Source organism: Fusarium redolens (assembly GCF_020744475.1).
Source record: "Fusarium redolens strain MPI-CAGE-AT-0023 chromosome Unknown BKA55scaffold_3, whole genome shotgun sequence".
Taxonomy (NCBI): domain Eukaryota; kingdom Fungi; phylum Ascomycota; class Sordariomycetes; order Hypocreales; family Nectriaceae; genus Fusarium; species Fusarium redolens.
The window spans coordinates 2,413,859-2,435,150 of NW_025763666.1; the positions used below are offsets into that span (position 1 = coordinate 2,413,859).

Consider the following 21,292-nt stretch of genomic DNA (forward strand, 5'->3'; position numbering starts at 1 on the left):
CAAATATGCACAGCGTAAGCAGTGCATACAAGGCTGAGTGTGCAGCAATAATTATAGAATGTCAAGTCCAGCCTGTTAAATAGCAAGATACACCCTGTTGTAGAACTCGATGACACTTGGATAATGGCATGTCTCGGCCCAGTGCCGTGGGATGATTATGTATGACATCAGCTGAAAAGCTTCACGTTTCACAAAACGTTGCACTCGTCTGATTTGTTTGTTAGACGCAGCATGTTGTTGTAAGTGAGAGATTCGGGACTATCCTGTGAGAGATGGACACGTTTGACGGGTGTATCGATTGAGCTACATATGCTGTATATGCGGGTAGATCTTCTTAGCCTTGTAATGCTGTGTGGTTACGAGCATGGTGACTTGTCTCGTCTCAGACATGTGTGCAGCAGAGGTTAGATGAGCTTGGCTAATACCTCGAGTGAGTTGATACTGGGGGGTTGTAGGACAAGTGGCTCTGTTTGAGCTTCGTGTAAGTGAATGGCGAGTATCCCCTCTTTGGTAGCAGGCTCGATATCGCGCTCCTGCGAGTCTCCGATATACACAATATCTTGCGGTCTGATCTTCAGATGATCAAGTACCTTACCGAAGAGTCCATCGATTTTTGCCACACCAAAGAAGTTTGTGGTCGCCAGAAAGTTGATGTAGGTCTGGATACCCAAATCCCTCACTGCTCGCTGCTGTGCATCCTGCGGCCCTTCTGTAATGACAGCAATCTTTCTCCCTGAAGCCTTGATTGCTTCAAGAAGAGAAATAGCTCCAGGTTTGAGTGTCAAGTTATCCACAAGAACACGCTCGTAGTCCTCTAGAAGTTCATCGACAGTGTCGTGACTCAATCCAAAATAGCTTAGTGTGGCAGCGAAGCGAGCGCGGCGGTAGTCGCGTGAGGTCTTTCCATCGGTGAACGCATCAGCGGTTCCTTGTTTTAGAATGATTCCATATTGGGTTTGAAGATCTTGAAGTGTTGTTGATGGGTTTTCGCTGGCAATGCGGGTGAGAACATGGGTTGTTGCTGCACGGCTGGCTTTGCGAAATTCATGGAGGGTATCGTCTAGATCGAATCCGAACCAAGTTTTGGTTTGCAGGATACCGCGTAGCTGATCTCTATCTTTCTCGGTAGTAGAAGACATTGCAGTGATATTTCGCGGTATTGCGAATGTGTTTTTTGTAAGAGTTAAGTTGATAACGCACGAATTGTGTGTCAAGACGTGATCAACAGGGCATATGTTTTATCCACTTTGAGTCCTTATTTAACCCAAGATATACAATCAATTAGCCGCCATGTTTAAACATACCTCATATGTTCCAGACGACTTCAAAGATTCCTCTTGTTCTACTGACCACTCGGCGGCACCTTGAAGTGCAAACGAAGTCTCGGGTAGGTAACTTAATACTTCAAGTTGATGTCTAACATTGAGTCAACATCATCCTCTTATAGTCAGTCCTAGGCCGTATGAAAAAGTTTTCTTATGAATCCAGAAACCATCTTCGAGTCTTTGGCATCTTTTTTCAATTAATTGCCGTGGTTTTTAATTTCGTGGATGAAGTTGATTGACTGTAGCTTGTTTGTTATTCTGCAGTTCAATTTCACAACATTCCAAAGTGCTTGTCAGCTGACTTATATCTGAAGAATCGTCGGACTCCCTCTAGTAATTCAATTCTTACTACGTATGACATATCAAACACATCTTGTATGAATCTTGACATTATTCTCACTAGAGACCGTATTCATGTGAATGCAGCGGTGATGACTAAGCATGCAGTAGCTGGTCAAAATTCCCCATCACCTCATGCGAGAGGTTGGGTTGAGCTGATCAACCCGAGGTTCAATAAACAACAAGAACGCCAATAGTCACGACGCCTAACAATCAATTGTGGTCAAATCATCAAATAAATATCTGGATCTGTTCTGGGTCATTGAAAGACTCATCGCATCACAATGCACTATGTCAGATTTCTGGGGCCACCCAAGGTGATCAAGAACCGCCGCGGCACCCTGGTTCAACTACTCTTCACCATCACAACAGACCTCGGCGACTCATTTCTCTTCCCAGAGAGATTTCTAGACCTTCAAGTTGTTGCTATCGCCGCCTCGCCCGAAGGAAGCTCAACATGGCTCCTCTCAGATCCCGGACATCTTGACTGGGAACCCGGCATGCGCGTTGCAAAGCCAGCATTGGAAATGCCTGTTGCTCTTGAGAGAGCTCTTGAATCCGGAATGAGAGTCCATGTCTGTGTTCGAGCATCAGAACCTGCTCACACTGCAGAAAGCGTACCGCGTATTTTGGCCTTGTCGGCTGAGAAGATGCGGTATCGGAAGGAAGCTGCAGAGAAGGGCGCTGTCATGCCAGCTTGGGTGCCTCTAACTCTCAAACCTGCAGACAATGCTGTGTCTATCCGAAGACTTCAACTGAACGACACACCTGAGGGGCTGGGAACGATTGAGATTGAGGAGGAGATCGGTGAGAGTATTGCGCGTCACATCTGGGATGGCGGCGTGATAGCGACGTGCGCACTTGCAGGAATTGAGACCGCCCCCGATAGCGAGTCTAGTCAAAACCCCTGCATGAGAACAATGAAGAACATCTTCAGCCGCCAGAAGTCGATCCGTGTGTTGGAATTGGGCTGCGGTGTGGGTATCTTGGGTGTTGGGCTCGCCGCTGTGTACCCCCGACTGCAGCCTTCAGGTGGCGACTGCACTATTCTCATGACTGATCTACCAGAGGCAGAGGAGCGTGCGAGATCTAACATGAAGAGGTTGGAGAACTCTCATCTACGCTTCCAAGAGAACCCGGTTCGCATGCTCTACGAAAATCTGGATTGGGAGGAGGGCAGACAAGGTCGCTTTGGTCCCCAGGTTCGATCTGGACCTTGGGATCTCGTGATGCTCAGCGACTGCACCTACAATGTCGACATGCTTCCAGCGCTCGTTGAAACGCTCTCAGCCATTCATGCAGCAAATCTGACCTATTTCCCCGAAGGCGAACCATTTACTACAAAAGTATTCCTAGCCACCAAACCTCGCCACGAATCAGAAGAGGTTCTGTTTGAGCTCATGGACAAGGAAAGCTGGTACAGCGTTCACAAGCAAGTCTTGCCGAAGCCTGTCCTTGGTGGTGTGCCTCAATCTGTCGAGCTTCATCTATTCGACAAATCTGGACTTAGCGATGGCAGGGGTGAGATGAAGGGGGAGGACAAGAAAGAGGAAGATAAGGGAAAGAAGCACAAGGGAAAGAAAGAGAAGGAGAAGGAAGCACAAGACTAGGCTGATGCTGCAAAGGGCCTCAGGCAATTCATTGTAAGGCGACCGCATACCGAAACGTCGACAGCCAATTGTCCAAACAATGCGCTTACCGTCATACAGCAAAACACACCTCAATAGGCTACTGAGACAACTTTTGCTTTGGGGCTCAACTCTGCAGACGATGATGGTGCTGAAAGGCTCAATGCCATTGGGGTTACCCCGCGTGTTGTGTAACGCCCTCCAGCCCTGATATTCCGAGGATTGGACACAGCGGTTGGAAATGAACCAGTAGGGTGAAGGGGCGGGGTGGAAGATGACTTGCTTAATTGACCGGTGCGGTGGTGTGCTGATGAGTTGTCCCTCAAGCCTACGAACGGAACATGAGGCTCTGCGATGGCCTCAAAATTGAGAATCCCCGATCGTGTATTTAGCGACGAGTTTAAAATGTCGACCATTTCTAGCGATAAAATTGATACTTCTTTCTTCAGGCAATCATGGCAGATACAAAGGTCAAGGTCAATGGCCATACTAATGGCAATGGCACGGCTGACAAAACACCCACCAAGAACACCAAACTGTGGCAACTCCTCGCTTTAGCGAAAGAAGTATCTAAAGATGTCGGCTCAATTGAAGACTTTGAGAAATCGTCTGAGGAGCGTAAAGCTCTAGAGCAAGAACTCGAAGCCAAACAGGGCGAGAACAAGCGCCTTCGGGAATTCAACGACAAGGTTGTGCGAGAGTTCTCAGACCATAAAGCACAAGCCAACGCAAAGACAGAAACACTCTTTGCAGAGTTTGAACAGAAGTACAAAACTTATGAGTCTAACAAAGCAGCTGTTGAAGCCATGGAGAAGGAAGTTAAAGAAGCGAGGGAGAAGCTCGCTGCTGCAGAGGTGAAGGAGAGAGAGGTTGAGAATTTGAAGCAGAATTTGGCGGCTGCGGAGGCGCATTTGGCGAGTCACGCTTCTGAGATTAGAGAGATGAATGCGGAGTGTGAACTGCAGAAATCGCAGATGGAAGCTAATATCGAGGAGTTGAAGGGGTGCAAGGAAAAGTTGACGCAGGCGCAGAGTGATCTTGGAGAAGGGATTCTGCGCGACTTTGGGACTGAGGAGGTCAAGAAATTGTGAGTGCTTGATCTATGAGAGACGGGCTGAACTAACGGGGATAGGCGATCTGATCTCCAGGAGTTGTCGAAGAAGGTTCATGACTTTGTCAATGAGTATTTCAATGATCACGATGGCGCACATGTAGGTCTCGGCGTTTTGCGTTCTCTGACTTGTACTGACAATTGCTAGGACTCTGCGAGTGAGATCCAGGAACTTCACGCCCGCTTCCCCAAGATCCCACTCTCGACTCGCATCACCAAAGCGAGTGCCAAGATGCGCTGTGCTGTCGCTGATGCTGTCATCGCGGAAACACTCTTCTCCTACGTCTTTGTCCCGTTCTATGTCGCCAGCGACATGAGGGCCAGCGCATCAAGTATGCTGGGCTTCTTCAAAGGCGATGAGCGACGGGAAACAGTGTATCGCTCTCAGATTCTCGGGTCACTCTCTGACGCTGAGCAAACTGAGACGGTTCAAGAGGACATTGTGCGCAAAGCGAGCAACGAGGTGCGAAGTACACTGCATCCGCTTGTCGTGGCGTACAAACAGACTGGTTTTTATAATGCTGTCCCGACACTATTCAGACAGGCTGTTGCACTTTGGGCTGATGCTCAGCGCTCTCGCGATATGATCACCGCAGAGATGCCTGATGAGGAAGATTCTCGAGGTGCGCGTAAATATGATGACTACGATGTCGGAAATGCGCGCAAGACGAAGGGAAGTCCCAAGCCAGCGGCCCTTGCGATTCTGTTTCCGCAGTTCGTCTGCCGTGACGAAGTCATCGCTGAAGGCGTTGTGCTCAGATCTGATCAGGCTGCTGTTGTTGAGGCGCTTGAAGAGGCACAGAGCAACGGCGGTGCAAACGGTGATGCGAAAAAGAAGCCCGGAACGCGAAGGAGGTCTTCTGCTGAGCCTAAGTCTCCCCTCCGCAAGTGACTCTCACGATTGTTCTGTATAAGGAAGGAGGAGGAGGAGGAGGTGATTGATGTTTGGGTTTGAGGTGATGTACATGGTAGAGAAAACACGAGGAAGTTGGGTTTGTATCTGTTTGAACTTGGTGCATTTGGGTGTAAGTAGTAAGAGAGAGAGAAAAAAAACCAGTTATAATTTGCGATAATTGTTGTCAATTTGAACAGAAGTGAATTTGGCTAGGCATTTGGTTAAGGAAGGAGAGTCCTAATTGATAAGACCCAGAGTAGGCGATCCACAGCTGTACTAAAGTCGTCATAAGGCTTTTAAAATTCATTAATGGAAACTTATGCTAAAATAAACAAAATATTCTATACGTTATAAGTTTCTTGCACAACACTGGCCTGGAATCTTGACCCTGGAAATTGCAAGCCAACAACGGGACGTTGACAGACTCCTTCTAGCGACCGATTGACATGCACACGAGACAAATGGGAATATGGACCTCATTGTAGCGCTTTCGGGCAGCCTCATTCTTGGTTTAGACATCGCCAGCAAAAACATCAGCATTTGCGATAATTGTTTGTTGTTTTGGCAGTGATTTTGGTGCAAAAGCCAATATCGCAGTTATAAGCGCAAGGAGTGATGATGATGAGCGTGCAAAAACGGCTAAATCCTAATATTGATATAATATGTGATTTTCTTGTACATGTGGAAGAACTGACTGGCTTTGCTGTTTGCCCAAAAAATGGCCTGTTACTGATTCTGACTATTGGTTTGGCCAGAACAATCTGCGATATTGTATGATTGGCCTAGCAAACCACAATATGAGTAGGCATATCGTGTCAAATAATTACCCAATTTTGTTTATACTTGTATATGGAAATTAAAAATTAGAAAATAGATAGCAAATACATATCGCAGCCCATCTATATAATGTCAAGGCGTCCCGCTTCTCTCTCTTCTCCCTCATCTGCCTCTTTTATCCAGTTCTTCTTATCATTATATATATAAACTTTTGCTGGCCACGAACACCATTACTGCAAAATTAAGGCCTTGACGTGTTTTCACTTGCGTGGATGACTCCTTCTCTTACTGCCGTTCCTCAGCCAATATCGGTTTATATTCTTGGCGTTGAGCTTGCATGCCGACAAATGTTCCAATGTCGCCCCCCACGAGTCTTCTCACAACTTTCCTCCTTCGACTTTATATTTTCGTAAACATTAGACTTATATGTACTATATTGCACTTGGAGTTTCCTCATCAGATGCCGCCGCAACCTGAACAAAGTCTTGGAAGCAGCACCACCAAGATGGAAGCCACCACACCTACCTTACTGATAGGCTTAGTCTATTAGAGATTCTCATCCTGCCAGACCATTGACAACTATGCCCGCTGGTGATGGCCGTTAAGATGGAGCAATATAATACCCCTTTCTGCATCACCATACTTTGTGTGCGAGATATACCGGGCGTCGAGGAAGTGCTGCGCGAGGGAGACGAGTCCCTGTAGTATTGCTCTTTTGGGTGGTTATGCGCCTCACAAGAGAAGGTTTGTGAGCAGTACACTGTAGAGATAGCAGCGAGGCGCTACGACGCTGAGATTCAAAGTATGAATCCCAAGAATGTCTCCCAAGAGATTTCTACAACCCATATGCCTCTGTCTGGGGAACATGGCAATATTTCTTCGAACATGAAAGCTTCAAGAGCCAAGTTGTCTCCCAGAATAGTGGGAGAAGCGTCTCTGTTTGTACAACCAGGTTGTAGAGATGACGGAGTCTAAACCATATCGACACCACAGAAGACATTACCAATACCTGGAAGGGAAGAGTAGCACGTCATGCCCTGGTGGACGATCGTCTACCACGGTTTAAGGGAGAGTTGGTATATATATATATATATTACTTTCGTGGGAGATATGCTGCAAGGGCAGTACCGACGAAGGACGTCACAGTACAGCCAGGTGAGTCGCAATCAATCATGCGGTCAAATTCATTCTTAGACTGACTCATATCTAGTCGCTCTTCCTTAGCATCTTACCCGAAGGTGTAAGGTTAAGCCCTTTGGCTGAAGAGTCTCCTAGTCAACTTCTCAACCACCATCTTCAAGATTTACAAACGCAGAAGAGCCACGAGCAACTTGTGCTGGCGGCCTGCATCCTCATAAACCTAGGCGATGCGTTAGTTCGGGCTTTCACAACCTACCGAATTCCAAAGAACATTGATATAAAGCGACAAGGCAAAGCAGTCTATCCCCACACTGTTATGAAATTGGGCTTTTCGATTCATCCAGAAGTCACCAATCTTCCGGAACTGGAGCTGAACAACTTGAACTTTGGTGACCTTGTTTTTGAAGTTTAAATTCCGTCAGTTGCAATATAGTGATAGGCAGGATGACCGCTCTGCACCTGATGATTGCTTCTGTCAAGGTCACTCTGTAGGATGTTGGCGTTTAATCGTAGTCAGAGATATATAATCCCCTTTCTTGGTATGAAGAAAGTTTACATGTTTCAGGCTCTAGATTGGCTACTGCATCGGTGGAACATGGATAGAAACGTCTTGTCCATTGTTAAACTCTACAAACCTGCTTATAAAACTCTTATCAAGACAACATGTGTAGATGTCTCAGTAGCTACTTACCCTAGACCTGGGGTTTTCAGATTCAGACGGCTTTAAAGATGAGAGGTTTTGTTACTGGACTAGTAGGCAACGTAGGGTTACGAAAGTACCAGTCTATTGGCCTTCCCCCAACCTCAAGGAGGCAGCACACTGCCACATACAGACACGTTATATGAGGAAGAATCTAGGACTGGAGCCACCAACGGGAGGTTGTACTACAGAATTGGAATCACTGCTGGGGTATTCTATAACCTCAAGGCAACCGGCGTAGTAAAACTGCATGTTGCAGTGTCAACTCGGTGTAACGTTAGGAGATCAATGTAGACAGAAGTTTGACTGAATGACTGGAAGGGGAAAAAATATGAATGACTAGAGAGAGTAAAGAAAACAAACAAATTATTACCTGATATCAAAGAGGACATTACGTTCCGTCCATGTATCAAGTTAATTATGCTGTGCTGTAAACCATGGGTATAGTAAGAACCAAAAGACACTTTACTCCCCGTCCTTATCCAGCATTCACTCCAAAAACTACCAAACCCCCAGACCACCATAACTCCAACTACTGAACTACAGACACGAAAACTACACCTATATTCAGGGCAACAGAGCGGGATGTACTTGATCCTTACATTTGTTACCCCCCTTCTTAAATATGTTGAAGCTACAACACTTATGGGCCCTGAGGCAACACATGCAAGCGTACGTCCTGATAGCCTGGGGACGGCGAGCCACACGGCACTGTCTGGCGTCCTTGCAGGATGTGCAAGGATGACGGGCTTGCTCCCCCATGCCGCCACCCTCTTCTAGCTTGTGGACCTTGATGTGGTCCGAGAAGTTGCTCATGTTGTACTTCTTCCCCTCGCCTTTCTTCCCACGGCTGGTGCAGATGAGGCATTCCCTCCAATTGTTTACCTTGCCTCTCCTGCTGACCTTTTCCACCTCGACCTTTTCCCCGGCGGCGGGTGGCTCCACAGCCGCTTGAGCAGCCGCTTCAGTCTCTGCTTGGGAAACAGCTTCCTCCTCTTTGCGACGCTTCTCTTTAACATCACGACAGTGCTGCAAGTATCCCTCCTCGACTTCTTCGGGAGACTCTGAGTATTGTGTCTCGACTCTCATGGCAGTTTTCCAGAAGAGATTACTCTCGACTTGGGCACGCTTCTCGGCGACCTGCTTAGCGTTGATTGGTGACCAGCACGGCATTTTGTCTGGTGACAGGTTAGAAGTAAGTTTAATATCAGAGTGGATATTCTAGACCCTCACTTCTTCATCAAATGTGAAGTAATATACTATTTATGTTAGTTACCTGTGAAAACTTGAGATGGAAATGACTTACTGTTTAGTCGAACTATTTCGATACTATAGAGAAGAAGAAGTCGAATTTCTTTTTGTCTGATTGAGAGTGAGGAAGTCGAGATGTTTCGATATGATAAAGAGTAAAGAACAGAAACCACAAAGACAAGGGCATTTCTTTATATTTATAGTCTAAAGATGAGAAGATATACTCAAGACATGAAAGTTCTTTCATCAAGAGGAAATGATATACTTTGGTGCGCGAGTGAAGCTGGAGGCTGAGATCACCACTGAGAAGGAGGCAGTCACATTGCGCGCATTTCCATGCGTGTATGGTATACTCCATCTTCAACTGGTCCCCTTGAATGATTGGGTGTCCCCTACTCCACGAACATCAAACCTATTTAACCTTGTTCTTGAAGAAAGTATTTGATCATCGGTGAGTCAGGAGAACTACAGTGTGAGGTTATTCGCTTTCCCCGGGGGTAAACTTTTGCTACGCACAAACCATGATTATATTTCCCTTGATCTGCGAAGCTCGAGATGAAAGCTTGTATAATATTGACCTAAATGGAGCTTTTGCCTTGGGATGAGAGTCGCATGCAAGTGGAAAACACCACCCTGGCGGGGTAGACAAACATGATAGCATTTACATACTTTGACTAAGGAACTCTTCATGTTCCTCAGTCTAATAGAATTGTTTCTGCCTAGATAACTAGAGCCCTTGGTGATAACATGGTCGAGTTTAGACGGTCATCAGATGAGTACTTACCCTGGTATGGCATCCGTGGTGCATTTCCATGTCACTCCAAGCAGGAGACACGAAAACTGTGAGCCTTGACAAACTTTTAGACGACCCATTTAGCTTCTCATAGAAAGTCATGATGAGAATTCTGCTGCTTAGCAAAGCCCTATATTGCCGAGCATGCTGTTCTTGCGACCAAAAGTGGCCATAGCCATGAGTTGCTCAGTGCTTAACATTCTGGCATAATTACAAGTATTGTATGAATCACTGCGAATCCTCCAAGATCAATCCTTCAGTTGGGAATATGATAAACTATTCAATACGAAAATGGTCGCCGAAATACGAAAATGACAAGGACCACATAGTTGAGGCTTCACCACTTACATGAGGTCTCATAGCTTCATTATGGTTCAAATTACCCCGGAAAATGCACGCGTTCCAAATTCAAAAAAGCAATTGACAAATAAACTGCCAGGTCCTCATTATAAACTTTAGATTTATACTGTTAAAGAGCACGCATTTTGATACGCTCACGAAGAAGGCATCTTTCTTGACAGCCTATTAGGGTCCTCCTTTGAGAACCTTCATTGCATTGCCTGTATGAATGCCACATGCTACATCACTTAATCTTGCATTTGTGAGGGAATGCCAGTCGCGTTTTGAAAGAGCGGACTTGAGAAAGGAGATCACGTGGAATTGTACGTGGTGCATGAATAATGCAACACGAAGTCCCGTATGCATTCACCCTGGTGTCATGCGAGTGAGTCTGTCGAGGTTCAAATATTAGGCACTTACACCGGCCGGTAACTTAAAATAGCAATGAGCAACGATGATGTTTGCAGAGCCAAAACAACTACATGTTTGGCAATGACATTGCAGAGCAGACTGTATCTTGTCTCACCAAATAGAACATTTTCTTGGCCACAAATGGTTGTTCCCTTGATTGTCAAACGCAAACAGTATATCGCGGTTGAGGGTGGTGTGATCTAAAGTGACGATAAGTAAGGCGACACAAAGTCACAAATAGAAAAGATCTGAGACCGGAGACCCCCGGCAATCTGGATCGATCTAAATGAGCAAGGATGTATATAAATTATCAGGTGTCTTTCACGTGGAATTGTCACGCCCTGTCATCCCACGTTCTAAGCCTCAGCTGTTTCGATTCCCCGCAACGCAACTCGCTGGGGGCGACATCCCGAAGCCGACCGCCGTAGCCCGTGAGCCGCGACATCAGATCATTTCGGCATCTAACTCAAGTGAGAGACGCTATCTTACCGAGGGACAACTCAGGAACACGACACGTATTTGGGAAACTGACGTGTTTGTCATGGCGAGGCAAAACACGCCAAGGCACTTTTTAATTAGGGGGTCTTTAAGCTTAAAGGCGCTGAGGTCCCCCCACTGTAATCAACGGTTCAACATTCATGAATGCCACTTGCGTCAACCACCTTCAACGTCACTTCAGGAACAGAGAAAATCTCCGAATTAAACTGCAACAAAGCAAGACACACATATTTATTAGTGGAAAGCCACCAAAGTCATGTGCATCGTACTTCTCACTACTGCGCATCCCGATTATGCATTAATTGCGATCGATAATCGGGACGAGTTCATTCTTAGGCCTACATCGCGGCCTCACTGGTGGACTCATGGTACATCTGGCCGACCAGTCTTATCGTCACGGGATCTTCAACGAGCAGAGAAAGGTACATGGATGGGCATTAGCAAGGACGGTCTGATGGCCGTACTCACCAATTACCGAGAGACAGATGTTCAGGACCAGAACCATCCTATTCATGCTGCCAAAAGCCGCGGCGGTATGGTCACCGCCTGGCTGGGATCACCACCCGAAGAGAGCCTCAAGGACAGCGTCAACAAACTGGTCGAGAACGACGGCGTTAAGGGCGTCGGCGGCTTTTCCATGGTTTGCGGCAAGCTGAGGAAGCAGACCCAAGGCATCGCCATCGTAAGCAACCGAGCAGGTAATGTGGAGGAGGTGCCTATTATCGCCAAAGAGCGCGGTGAGATCTGGGGCCTGAGCAACACAGCCTTCGATGCGACAGGGAAACAAGACGAATGGCCCAAGATCGCCATGGGCAAGAAGCTATTCCGCGAAGCTATCGACAAATCTGTATCCGACAAGAAAAGCAAGGATGACTTTGTTTCGGACCTCTTTGATGTTCTCAGCCACGACACACTACCAAGGAACGAAAACGCCAGTCTTGTCGAGTATATCTACGAACTCAAGAAGAGCGTTTTCATCCCATTGATTGGCGACGAAAAGCATCGAAAGGCAATGGAAGCGGCCATGGCGAAAGGCCCCGGCGAATGGACAGACGATCAAGTAGCTGCTGAAGAGCTGATGTCTGAAGGACGACCGGATCCAAGCACAACACCTATCATGGGATTCGAGACTGGCATGTACGGCACCCAGCGACAGACCGTGGTTCTGGTCGACTGGGAGGGTAATGTCACGATGGTGGAGAGGGCGCTTTGGGATGGAAATGGCAATGTGGTGCCCAAGGGAGAAGGCGATTTCAAGTTTGAGTTTGAGATCAATGGATGGAATGATGAGTTTTGTAATGGGAGCACAAATGTTACGAATGGAGAAACGAATGGCCATTTGTAGATAGTGTTGAGATGGTTGTCATGAAGACGATGCATTGGATAGGAAGCCTTAGACAAAGAATAGACACGCACCGATACGAAGACCACGATGAGCTCCTACCCGCCTCGCTAATTTATTGATAATAACAGCAGTAGCTCCTCTATAAGCTTGGGGAAGAAGTGCCCTGGGGAACGACTTCCTCTAGCGTGAAGTGGTGATGCAGCTGTCAACTGTCCATCACTGGCAAAGCGCAAATCTCGACCTGACACTGACACTGGCAAAACCCCTCGCCACGACACATCAAAACAAACCAGACGTCTCAAGGCAACGCGTCCAAAAACAAACGCACAATCTCTACTATTCCCAGCCTTCTTCAATACTGTCCCATTCTTTACCGTTCTCAGCGTCATGTTCTTCGAACGACTCCTTGTTCTGCTCTATCTCTTCGCTGCCGCTCGTCTGCACCCCAACACAGTTCGCTTGTTCCCTCTCGACCAAAGAGATATTTAGGAACACTTTCAAGATACAACATTAATACTCTTTACTCTGTGGTTCCCTTTTGAATTCGCCATCGTCCATGACTTAATCGCAGAAGTACGCACTTATTTACCCAGAGCCCTTTTGGTCGCTCGACCTTCGCTCCCTTTAATTCTTTTTCGGGCTATCGTGCTCTTGGTTCTTCAGACTATAGGTCATTGGATTTTCTGGCAAGCTGAGTGGGAGGGCATAATCTAATTCAATAACAAGTCCAACGTTGCGTCTTTAGCTTCCGTTTCGACTTACAACAACAATGGAAGCTCTTCGAAACAGCACTGGCTTCCAGAGATCATCTTCTCGACTGCGTTTACCCACTCCATCTAATGTCTTCTCACGAGGAAAGAAGAAGCGCCCTGTTATCTCAGGTCCAATTGGACCTGTCAAGAACTCTCGAGGTCCCGACTTCACTCGAAGTGAAACCCTCATCATTGTTCCCACCATCAAAGACTGCAGCGGTTCAGACGAGTCATTGTCTGACAAAGAAAACGTCGAAGCTAGGAAGGCAACTCGACGAATCTCTGCTAGTTTCTCGGCACATGGATCACTTGCTAGTCCCCCTACTGTTGCCAAGTCTGGGCTGACTGCGACTTCGAGTTGCAACCTGAACGCAGCCTCTTGTTCAACTTCAACAAAGACCCGCATACCAACAACGAAATTTCATCTGCCCACAACAAAGAGAACCCTGAGCTCCCCAAAGCCTGGCCTCACTACTTTATCTTCGCACCAATACCTTCCGAGTGCTGCTCCAATCAAGCCTTTGCCCACAACCAGCTCATTTCAGTCTATCTATGAGGACTTGAGCTTCGAATCCGCCGTCCAGGACGAGAACGTCCCCCTCTCCGACCATAAAAAGCCAGCACTCCCGGAACACTCTCCTCAGGACACTTCTCAAAAGAACAAAAGTCGTCTTCCAAAGTCACGAACGTTGGCCGTTTTGAGCGATCTTAAAACATCCATCTCCCGATCTTCTCTCAACTCCAAACTCTCAGCCTCCCGCGATTCCGATGATCCATCATCTCGCAAAACGTCTGCATCTTCAACAAGTAGTTTATTCGCATCAACTACCTCACGACTTAGATTGTCGCGAGCTTCTCTAATTTCTCGATCCAGCAGCAGTTCAAGCACCACGGCGACAGAAGTGCAACCAGATCCCAGCCAAATCACCACGTCACAACCATCTGCATATTGGTCCGGGCGCTTTGTTTCTCTGCATGATCGTTTCTTAGCCGAAGAATACAGCAATGGGGAGGCTGACCCCTCAGATTCGAGTCCTGGAAATTCCTTTCAGTATCACGCAATGACTACCGACCGCGTGGCTGTCAACTCCCGTCCCACTCACCTCTCCCACTCCACCACCACATCGGCACTTACAAGCCTAACTGGAACAAAGCCTCGCAACCCACCATGCAATAAGGATGCTAGATGCTTGCGAATTTTCCAACATCTCGAAAGTCTTTGTACCACGAGCGAAGCACGCCGGTCACTGGTAGCCTGGCAGCAGTCATATGCCCGTCGCGTAGGAAAGCCGCAACTCCTCCCCCAGGGAGGCCGCATGGAGGACAAGAGTCTGATGGGGAAGATTTTTGGCACAAACCCCAACAAAGGAGGAAGAAGAAGCCTCCCAGCTATGAGCGAATCGCGCGTACCAATTGCTAGAAAGACGAAGCACGCCCCTGCGGTTAGAGGACGTGGGAAGCGGGTTTCCATCAACTGAATGCTCTTTGTTGGAGTAAGAAGACAAGCACGGACACACATGGCATTATTATTTGTTCTGAATTCGCTTGTCATCGGTTGGATCATTTTAAAAGTGTATAATAGTTGAAAGGGACATGTTACAGCCAACAGTTGGCATTGTGGTACACCTCTTATGCTAGCGATTTATTCCTGAAGGAGTCGCAAGGTGTCGAAGCCCGAGCTGTTTGTTTTATTAGCGAGTTTGTATTATGATTGAAGAGGCATGAAGGAACGTAAGTAATGCTGTAGCTATAACTTAATTAATTTCTTTTTGACGTCGAATCCTTGGCAACTTTATGGTAAGAATGTGAATGTTGATGATGAGAGTATCCCGGCGAAGGTGTAGAAGAAAACGTGAGCCCTTCATTTCAGTAACAGAAATCCGAGAATAGCTTTAGATGAGTTTGGTAAATTAGACCCTTAATTTTGACTATTCAGTTGAGGTTCGTGTAACAAATGCTAGGCTTTGGCCATTGAATAATTGTCATCATGCTGAAGAGATATCTCAAGTCTTTACACGCCCCCCGGCCGGGACATCTTTGTCTGAAAAGACCGGTATTCTGATAATATCGTAAGATACAATCACGGGTAAAAGTCTTGGCGTCTCTCAAGATCACATTTGAACAAACTTATTACCAGATTGTAGTTGAATTCTAGCCGGAATTGCAGTAACATACAACGCCAACCGTATCTTGGCCCCCCTTTCGAGTTGAAATATCGTTTTAGAGAGTCCATCTAGATATCCCCCCAACGCCAAACTCCAATGCTGCAAACCCCTCCCTCTTTTTCCAGTCTTGCGAAAAGCATTCTCATTCTGTCTTCTTGCGAATCTTCATATAGTCTCTAATCTGCTCATGCTTGCTCGCAAAGAACATCTGCCGAGCATCATTCTTCCACACCAAAACACCCACCTCCTCAGCGAACCTTGAAATGTCCTTGTATTCCTTATCATCCTCGAACGACTTGAACAAGAATCCGCTCGTTGTCTTCATACGTTCGTTTTCGAGCTGCCATAGACGGATTTGGTCGACTACCGTGGGGGGGAGGACGGGTTTGTTGTTGAGAGCTGCGGTTCGGTGCATCTGATCGTGGGCGTGCGCGGAGAGGTACGAGATGATTTGCTCGGCGGTGATGCCGAATTGGATTGCTTGTCGGATGGACTGGCGGGAGATTCGACCGGCGACCATGTCGGGGAAGCGCATGGCTAGTTTGGTGAAGAGGGCGAGGACGGCGATTTGAAGGGTTGATTGGGTGTAGGCGTAGATTCGGTAGTTGGTCTCGATAATCACACTGCCGCGCTGCTCGGTGTTGGAGGCTGTCACGCTGCTACCCGGTCCGCCGGATTGGCCTGGTTGAAGAGCAGCCGCCGTAGCGGCTGCAACGCCATCACTAATGCTGCGAAGACTATTGCTGCTCGAGGTGAGGGTTGTAGCCAGACGTGTTGGGAAGAACATGGATCGTTTGTGGTTAGGGATGTAGATCAAGCCAAAGTCGACAAGCGACGGCAACATGTTCTTACGCTGTTCCGTCAGCGCATTCGTGTCGTACGCGCGACCGAGCTCCATGCTGGCGAGTACGAAGAGGAACGAGAGCATATCTGTAGCCTCCAGCCCAGCCATCTTGTTGACTTCCATAGCCTCCAGCCAAAGTAGCAGCAGAGTCCATACCTGCGCATTGGCCTCTTGTAGCAAAAAGGTGAAACCTGCTTGTGTGATACCAACGCTACCGCTTGCTTTGCGATCGACAAGACGACCCGCGACGAGGAGTTCTTTCACGCTCTTATTCGGTCCAGAAGATTCGCCGGCGCTCTTGTAGCCAACACTAGATACGACAAAGTGTAGAATGTCCTCCCATTTCTTTCGGGCGTAGCGATCGAGGAAGGTTATGTCGATTTCGGGGGGGATTTGGAGTGTTGATGGTACACCGAAGGAGTTATGTGTACCACCGCCTGATAGCGCCAGTCGAAGGGACAGTTTAAAGTTCGTAGTAAGTTGCATTTCCTGCGGTCGTTCCTTCGAAGGCGCCGTGATCGAAACGATGTGAAGAACGCGCAGAATGGACAAAGCCTGGTCCTTCTGCCGCTTATGGCTTGGCTTAACCCAGTCATCTAGATCGCTGAGGAGGATAGGTTTAGGGGAGTAGAGAATGCGCATGACAAAGGTCTTTGCTAGGGGTGTGTTAGAAGTTGCGCGGGTGTAGTGGTTATGGTGACGAACCAAGGTGCGGTAGCATGCGACGGAAGATGGCGAACGCGGTTGAGGGCTGTTGGTAGAGTTTGCGGAAGGTCGTGCCAGGAAGTTTCTCGAGATACTCCGCGAGTTGGAGGGAGGGCGCTGGGCTGACTGACATGTTGGGCGACGGGGGGGAGCGCTCTGTCAGTCAGTATTTAAGGGTGCTATCGCATGATCGATGGGTGATAGTTTGAGAGAGGATGTCTCGATGAGCGTGTTGATGATATAGATGTTGTTGACACAAGTGTAGAAGAGGCGATAGTATGTGTTGCGGTGTCGATCAAGCGCCGATATGTGGTGAGGTCGAATGTGTCGAAAGGTCAAAGATTTGAAGTTCTTTGAAGATTCACGAAGCTATTGAGCATGAGCTCTCCAGGCACGACGAATTATTTTCGGGCTAGCGTTTAGCGACGCGGGTTTAGCGGGAAAAGCTCGGTAAACGACGTCATACATGCACCCCAGGGCGATCGATCTACAGATCATCGACTTACAACAACTGCTTACAGCTGTGATTGTAAGCAGATATAATAGCTTATAATTGAACCTTTGCTTTCTTCCCAATAAGTCTGGATTTCTAGAAAGGGAGAATACTATAGTACAACCCACGTCCATCGACCTTCCCAAGGACCGAGTACATACTTGGCCGTGAACACAGGCTACATCGAGAAGGGTTGATCCAGACTGACATGAACTTCTATATCAAATGATCCTAGCATATTAACTGTCTTCTAACCAATAGGAAATTTGTTATCATCGATTTTTGTTTCGAATGCAGTTTCTGAAATCGACTATGCCTTTCACCAAAATGACTTGGCACACTGGAGACTCTAGCTTTAATCTATTCCCGCTGTAAAGCTAAAAGTTAGAGATAACCGTTCCAACCTTTCTCTTCCTGGCAAGGTCCAGGATCGCGTTTCCAGCTGCAAGATCTGTGACACTCACGCCAATGCCTTTATATACCACGAAGCCCTCACTAATCCACGTCTTGAGCTTCTCAACACCCCCTTCAGGTTTCCTTTCAGACTTGTCATCAAGCCAATCCAGTATCTGTCCAACTTGAAGTAACCTCTCTCCTTTAAGACCACTCTGTATCACTTCTCCCGACTTGACCATTGCCTCTTCAAGATCGTCGACAAGAATACTGCCCTCTGCACCATGAGGGCTGTACGAGTCGTCACAAGAGGCAGCATGGCGAAGCATTTCTGGATCAAGCTCGATCATATCGGCTTGCCATGAACCTATGGCGCCGACGAAAGGCAGTCTGCTTCGCGTACCATCGCCTAGGATGGTCTTGAGTGAGAAGAGGGGACTTGTTGAACCAACTGTGCAGAATACCGCGTCGGCTGATGATAAGAGAGATGCTAAAGCTTGGTCGTAATCAGACTGAGCAGGATCCAGAACATCCAGACTAGCAGAAGACTTCCAGTACTTTTGGTTTTCCTCCGTCACTGTCTTGACCATATCCTTCGCCCGGCCCACAGACCGGTTCACGATGGTGATCTTCTTGATCTCAGAACCTCTGAGAGCCAATGCAAGACGAGTATGCCAAAGCCCTTGCTTTCCTGCTCCAAAGATGACGACGTTCTCTGTATTCTTTCTCCAAGTCCACGGGATCAAGGCGGATAACGTGGTGCGATAACCGGTTGGTTCAGCAGCATTGAGTATACCCGTCGGCACACCCGCTGAATCACACAAAGACAAAAGTCCTCCAAGTGGACGGTTCAGCGTGTTGCCATCTGCATCCTTGATGGGAGCTGGTGTAACCACGATCTTGGTTCCTACATGGTCCGCAGAGGTGAATGTACGGAAAAGAGTCTTTTGCCCGTTTGGTCGATTGACGAAATCTGGTGTTGGTTGGTATTTACCTTCACCACCGACAGTGAAGTCAATGAGGACTTGTTCTAGAGCCCGCTTGAAGCTGAGGACTTCATCTTTGGAGAGACTGATGAGAAGATCGCGGATTTCGGCGTCGCCAAGGACGACGAGATTGCTGGTCATTTTGTTTGAGGTAATCTAGGTGAGTAGTGTGGCGATAATCTCAGTGTAATTACATGGAATGTTGTCATAGGTATATAAACCAGATGCTTATCGTGGTAAATGACTGCGAAGTCGGCGTTGGAGAGGCAGAACGGCCAGCGTCGGAGCCGGTCTTGTGCCGGTTAACGGTGCCGGTGTTGACCCCACTGCCGGTCGGTCCATCCGACTACGGATCAGCACCCGATATCCTTCACCCTACATATGGCTCTTGACAAGATAAGAATTGGCGATAGCTTGGCGAACACCTTACTTTGGAAGTCGTATTTAATTGGCTTATAACCAGCTTCGTTGATCACAAATTGTGAGACTACCTATTGCTCAACTGCAGTAGCATTCTTACACCCACTCTGAAATGACTTGAACGCATAGTTCCTCGCAACAATCCTGTTATCGAACCCAAACTCCACACCCGTCTGCAATGTATCAGCTCCCCCAGGTGCCGTTGGCTGCCATCCCTTCTTTGTCAACCCAGCATAAGGATCCTGAATAAACGCCAACCAGTAATCCTGCATAGCATGACTAACCTTGTACTCAAATGGTCCAGACTTACTACGCGCGATATCATGAGTTCCAAAGATCAAAGGAAGTTCAGCAGAATGGAAAGCCCCCTCGTCTCCGGGCATGATGTTGGTGAAGTTTGATGAGTACATGTATCGCCAGGTCTTGACGTTGGTAGAGGATCGCAGCGCTGTTTCGAAGTGCGCGGGACAACCGAATGTGCTGTCTGTGTGGACTTGTTCGGGTGGTGGTTTGACTGGAGGCTCTGCTGGTTCTGAACCGAAGTTCCATTCATCTCTGTTTGTACCGATGATGGATGGCTGAGGGAGGGAGGTCAGTATAACTATTTTTGACTTGAGATAAGATGATGTGATGGAGAGCTTACCAACTTAGGGATTTTGGACGACAGAAGTCGCTTCGAGTAGTCGGAGAACCTGGTTCTCTCATCGACAACAGGAACAAAGCTTACTCCCGCTGTGTTCTCCACCTTCTTCTGGATATCCTTGAATGGTACTTTGCGGAGGCAGTCAACTTGATTGCCTTTATCACACTTGAACGCCTTCGCAATAGAGGTAAAGTTGGAGTGTGAGGAATCAGCATTGTTGATGGGTATGAAGACACCTCCCGAGTCCTGGATGTATGCATGCGCAATCGGATCCTCAGGGTACGCATACTGATAGTATCCAACCGAAGCACCGCCAGCGCTTTGACCCCAGAGAGTGATCCTCTTTGGATCACCACCGAAACGAGAGATGTTATCTCGCACCCACTGAATGGCGAGGCGCTGATCTAGAAGCCCTAGGTTTTGGTCCTTTGAGCCAAGACCAGCGGCATTTGGAAAGCCGAAAACTCCCAAACGGTAGCTGCTCCATGGGTTAGTCTACTTATGTAAGTGAGAAAGTGTGTCAGTCACGTACTTGAGACTGACGACTATGTGTTTCTGACTTCTTGTAATCCAGTGTGGAGGCACTTGATAGTCAATGTTACCACCGCCCTGCACGATATGTCAGCCACTTCACTCTCACCAATGGACTGAATGAAGAAAGATATCTTACGCCAGTGAAACCTCCACCATGGACCCAAACCAATACCGGAAGCTTCTCCTTATTGCCGCCTCTCGCTTTGAACGGGGTCCAAACATTAAGATACAAACAGTCTTCGCTTGTACTGTTCGGCTTGATCAGAAACTCAGGACGCCATGGACCACTGTTGGATGGTTCAGCTTGAGGACAAGCTGGACCTTGCTGGGATGCGTCCAATGTCCCGAATCGTCCTTTGGCAACTGCAGGAGACCATCTTCTCTTTCCAACCGGGGGTTCGGCATAAGGTATACCGAGGAATTGAGCCACATTGGGAAAAGACTCGTCAGTAAAGCCTTTGACAACACCGTTATCCGTCTTTACAGTTGTCGTATCAAGAGCAGAGACATGATTGGCGAACAAGGTGCCAATCCCTGCCCCAACGGCTAAGAGATGAGAAAGGCTTGGCGGAATCATCACCTCTCACTGTAAATAGGTACGAGTGAAAGCAATTGGACTCGTAGAATGGTATCGCGAGTCATTTTGTATCCAAGCCTGAAGCATCCGATAATTAGGCCGAATGTCACCTTATATCCACAGCCGAGGCACCAAGAAGCGGGGAATGAGGAGTGAAGCTGGAGATCTTCAATTAAATGGCCAGTTTTGGGAGTTCAGACCTTGATTGTTGACGTGACTTCGTATGAT

General features: G+C 47.6%; 8 protein-coding genes across 8 annotated transcripts; 4 read left to right on the forward strand and 4 right to left on the reverse strand.

Moving 5' to 3' along the window:
- Nucleotides 1-135: 135 nt before the first annotated feature.
- Nucleotides 136-1,577, reverse strand: BKA55DRAFT_251463 (HAD-like domain-containing protein). The gene is made up of 2 exons (XM_046185362.1): nt 1,305-1,577; nt 136-1,245 (listed from the first exon to the last, which is right to left on the reverse strand). The coding sequence occupies exon 2, from the start codon at nt 1,137-1,139 to the stop codon at nt 405-407; it is 735 nt and encodes a 244-aa protein (XP_046054158.1). The 5' UTR covers nt 1,140-1,245; nt 1,305-1,577; the 3' UTR covers nt 136-404.
- Nucleotides 1,578-1,948: 371 nt separating this feature from the next.
- On the forward strand, nt 1,949-3,274 carry BKA55DRAFT_590719 (putative methyltransferase-domain-containing protein; the record flags this gene model as incomplete). The annotated part of the gene is made up of 1 exon (XM_046195132.1): nt 1,949-3,274. The coding sequence occupies one exon, from the start codon at nt 1,949-1,951 to the stop codon at nt 3,272-3,274; it is 1,326 nt and encodes a 441-aa protein (XP_046054159.1).
- A 473-nt stretch (nt 3,275-3,747) lies between these two features.
- On the forward strand, nt 3,748-5,295 carry BKA55DRAFT_503269 (uncharacterized protein; the record flags this gene model as incomplete). The annotated part of the gene is made up of 3 exons (XM_046186995.1): nt 3,748-4,379; nt 4,425-4,503; nt 4,552-5,295. 3 exons carry the CDS (start codon nt 3,748-3,750, stop codon nt 5,293-5,295), a joined length of 1,455 nt encoding a protein of 484 aa, XP_046054160.1.
- A 3,187-nt stretch (nt 5,296-8,482) lies between these two features.
- Nucleotides 8,483-9,351, reverse strand: BKA55DRAFT_734705 (uncharacterized protein; the record flags this gene model as incomplete). The annotated part of the gene is made up of 1 exon (XM_046201264.1): nt 8,483-9,351. Exon 1 carries the CDS (start codon nt 9,086-9,088, stop codon nt 8,483-8,485), a length of 606 nt encoding a protein of 201 aa, XP_046054161.1. The 5' UTR covers nt 9,089-9,351.
- A 1,707-nt stretch (nt 9,352-11,058) lies between these two features.
- On the forward strand, nt 11,059-12,637 carry BKA55DRAFT_558986 (NRDE protein-domain-containing protein). The gene has a single exon (XM_046191894.1). The coding sequence runs from the start codon at nt 11,464-11,466 to the stop codon at nt 12,550-12,552; it is 1,089 nt and encodes a 362-aa protein (XP_046054162.1). The 5' UTR covers nt 11,059-11,463; the 3' UTR covers nt 12,553-12,637.
- Nucleotides 12,638-13,321: 684 nt separating this feature from the next.
- BKA55DRAFT_685894 (uncharacterized protein) lies at nt 13,322-14,782 on the forward strand (the record flags this gene model as incomplete). The annotated part of the gene is made up of 1 exon (XM_046198863.1): nt 13,322-14,782. One exon carries the CDS (start codon nt 13,322-13,324, stop codon nt 14,780-14,782), a length of 1,461 nt encoding a protein of 486 aa, XP_046054163.1.
- Nucleotides 14,783-15,611: 829 nt separating this feature from the next.
- BKA55DRAFT_502140 (transcription factor Tfb2-domain-containing protein) lies at nt 15,612-17,151 on the reverse strand (the record flags this gene model as incomplete). The annotated part of the gene is made up of 2 exons (XM_046186899.1): nt 15,612-16,969; nt 17,019-17,151. 2 exons carry the CDS (start codon nt 17,149-17,151, stop codon nt 15,612-15,614), a joined length of 1,491 nt encoding a protein of 496 aa, XP_046054164.1.
- A 737-nt stretch (nt 17,152-17,888) lies between these two features.
- On the reverse strand, nt 17,889-21,064 carry BKA55DRAFT_590723 (Alpha/Beta hydrolase protein; the record flags this gene model as incomplete). Its single annotated transcript, XM_046195133.1, has 5 exons — nt 17,889-19,023; nt 19,413-19,888; nt 19,954-20,431; nt 20,486-20,562; nt 20,624-21,064. 5 exons carry the CDS (start codon nt 21,062-21,064, stop codon nt 17,889-17,891), a joined length of 2,607 nt encoding a protein of 868 aa, XP_046054165.1.
- Between the last annotated feature and the right edge of the window lie 228 nt (nt 21,065-21,292).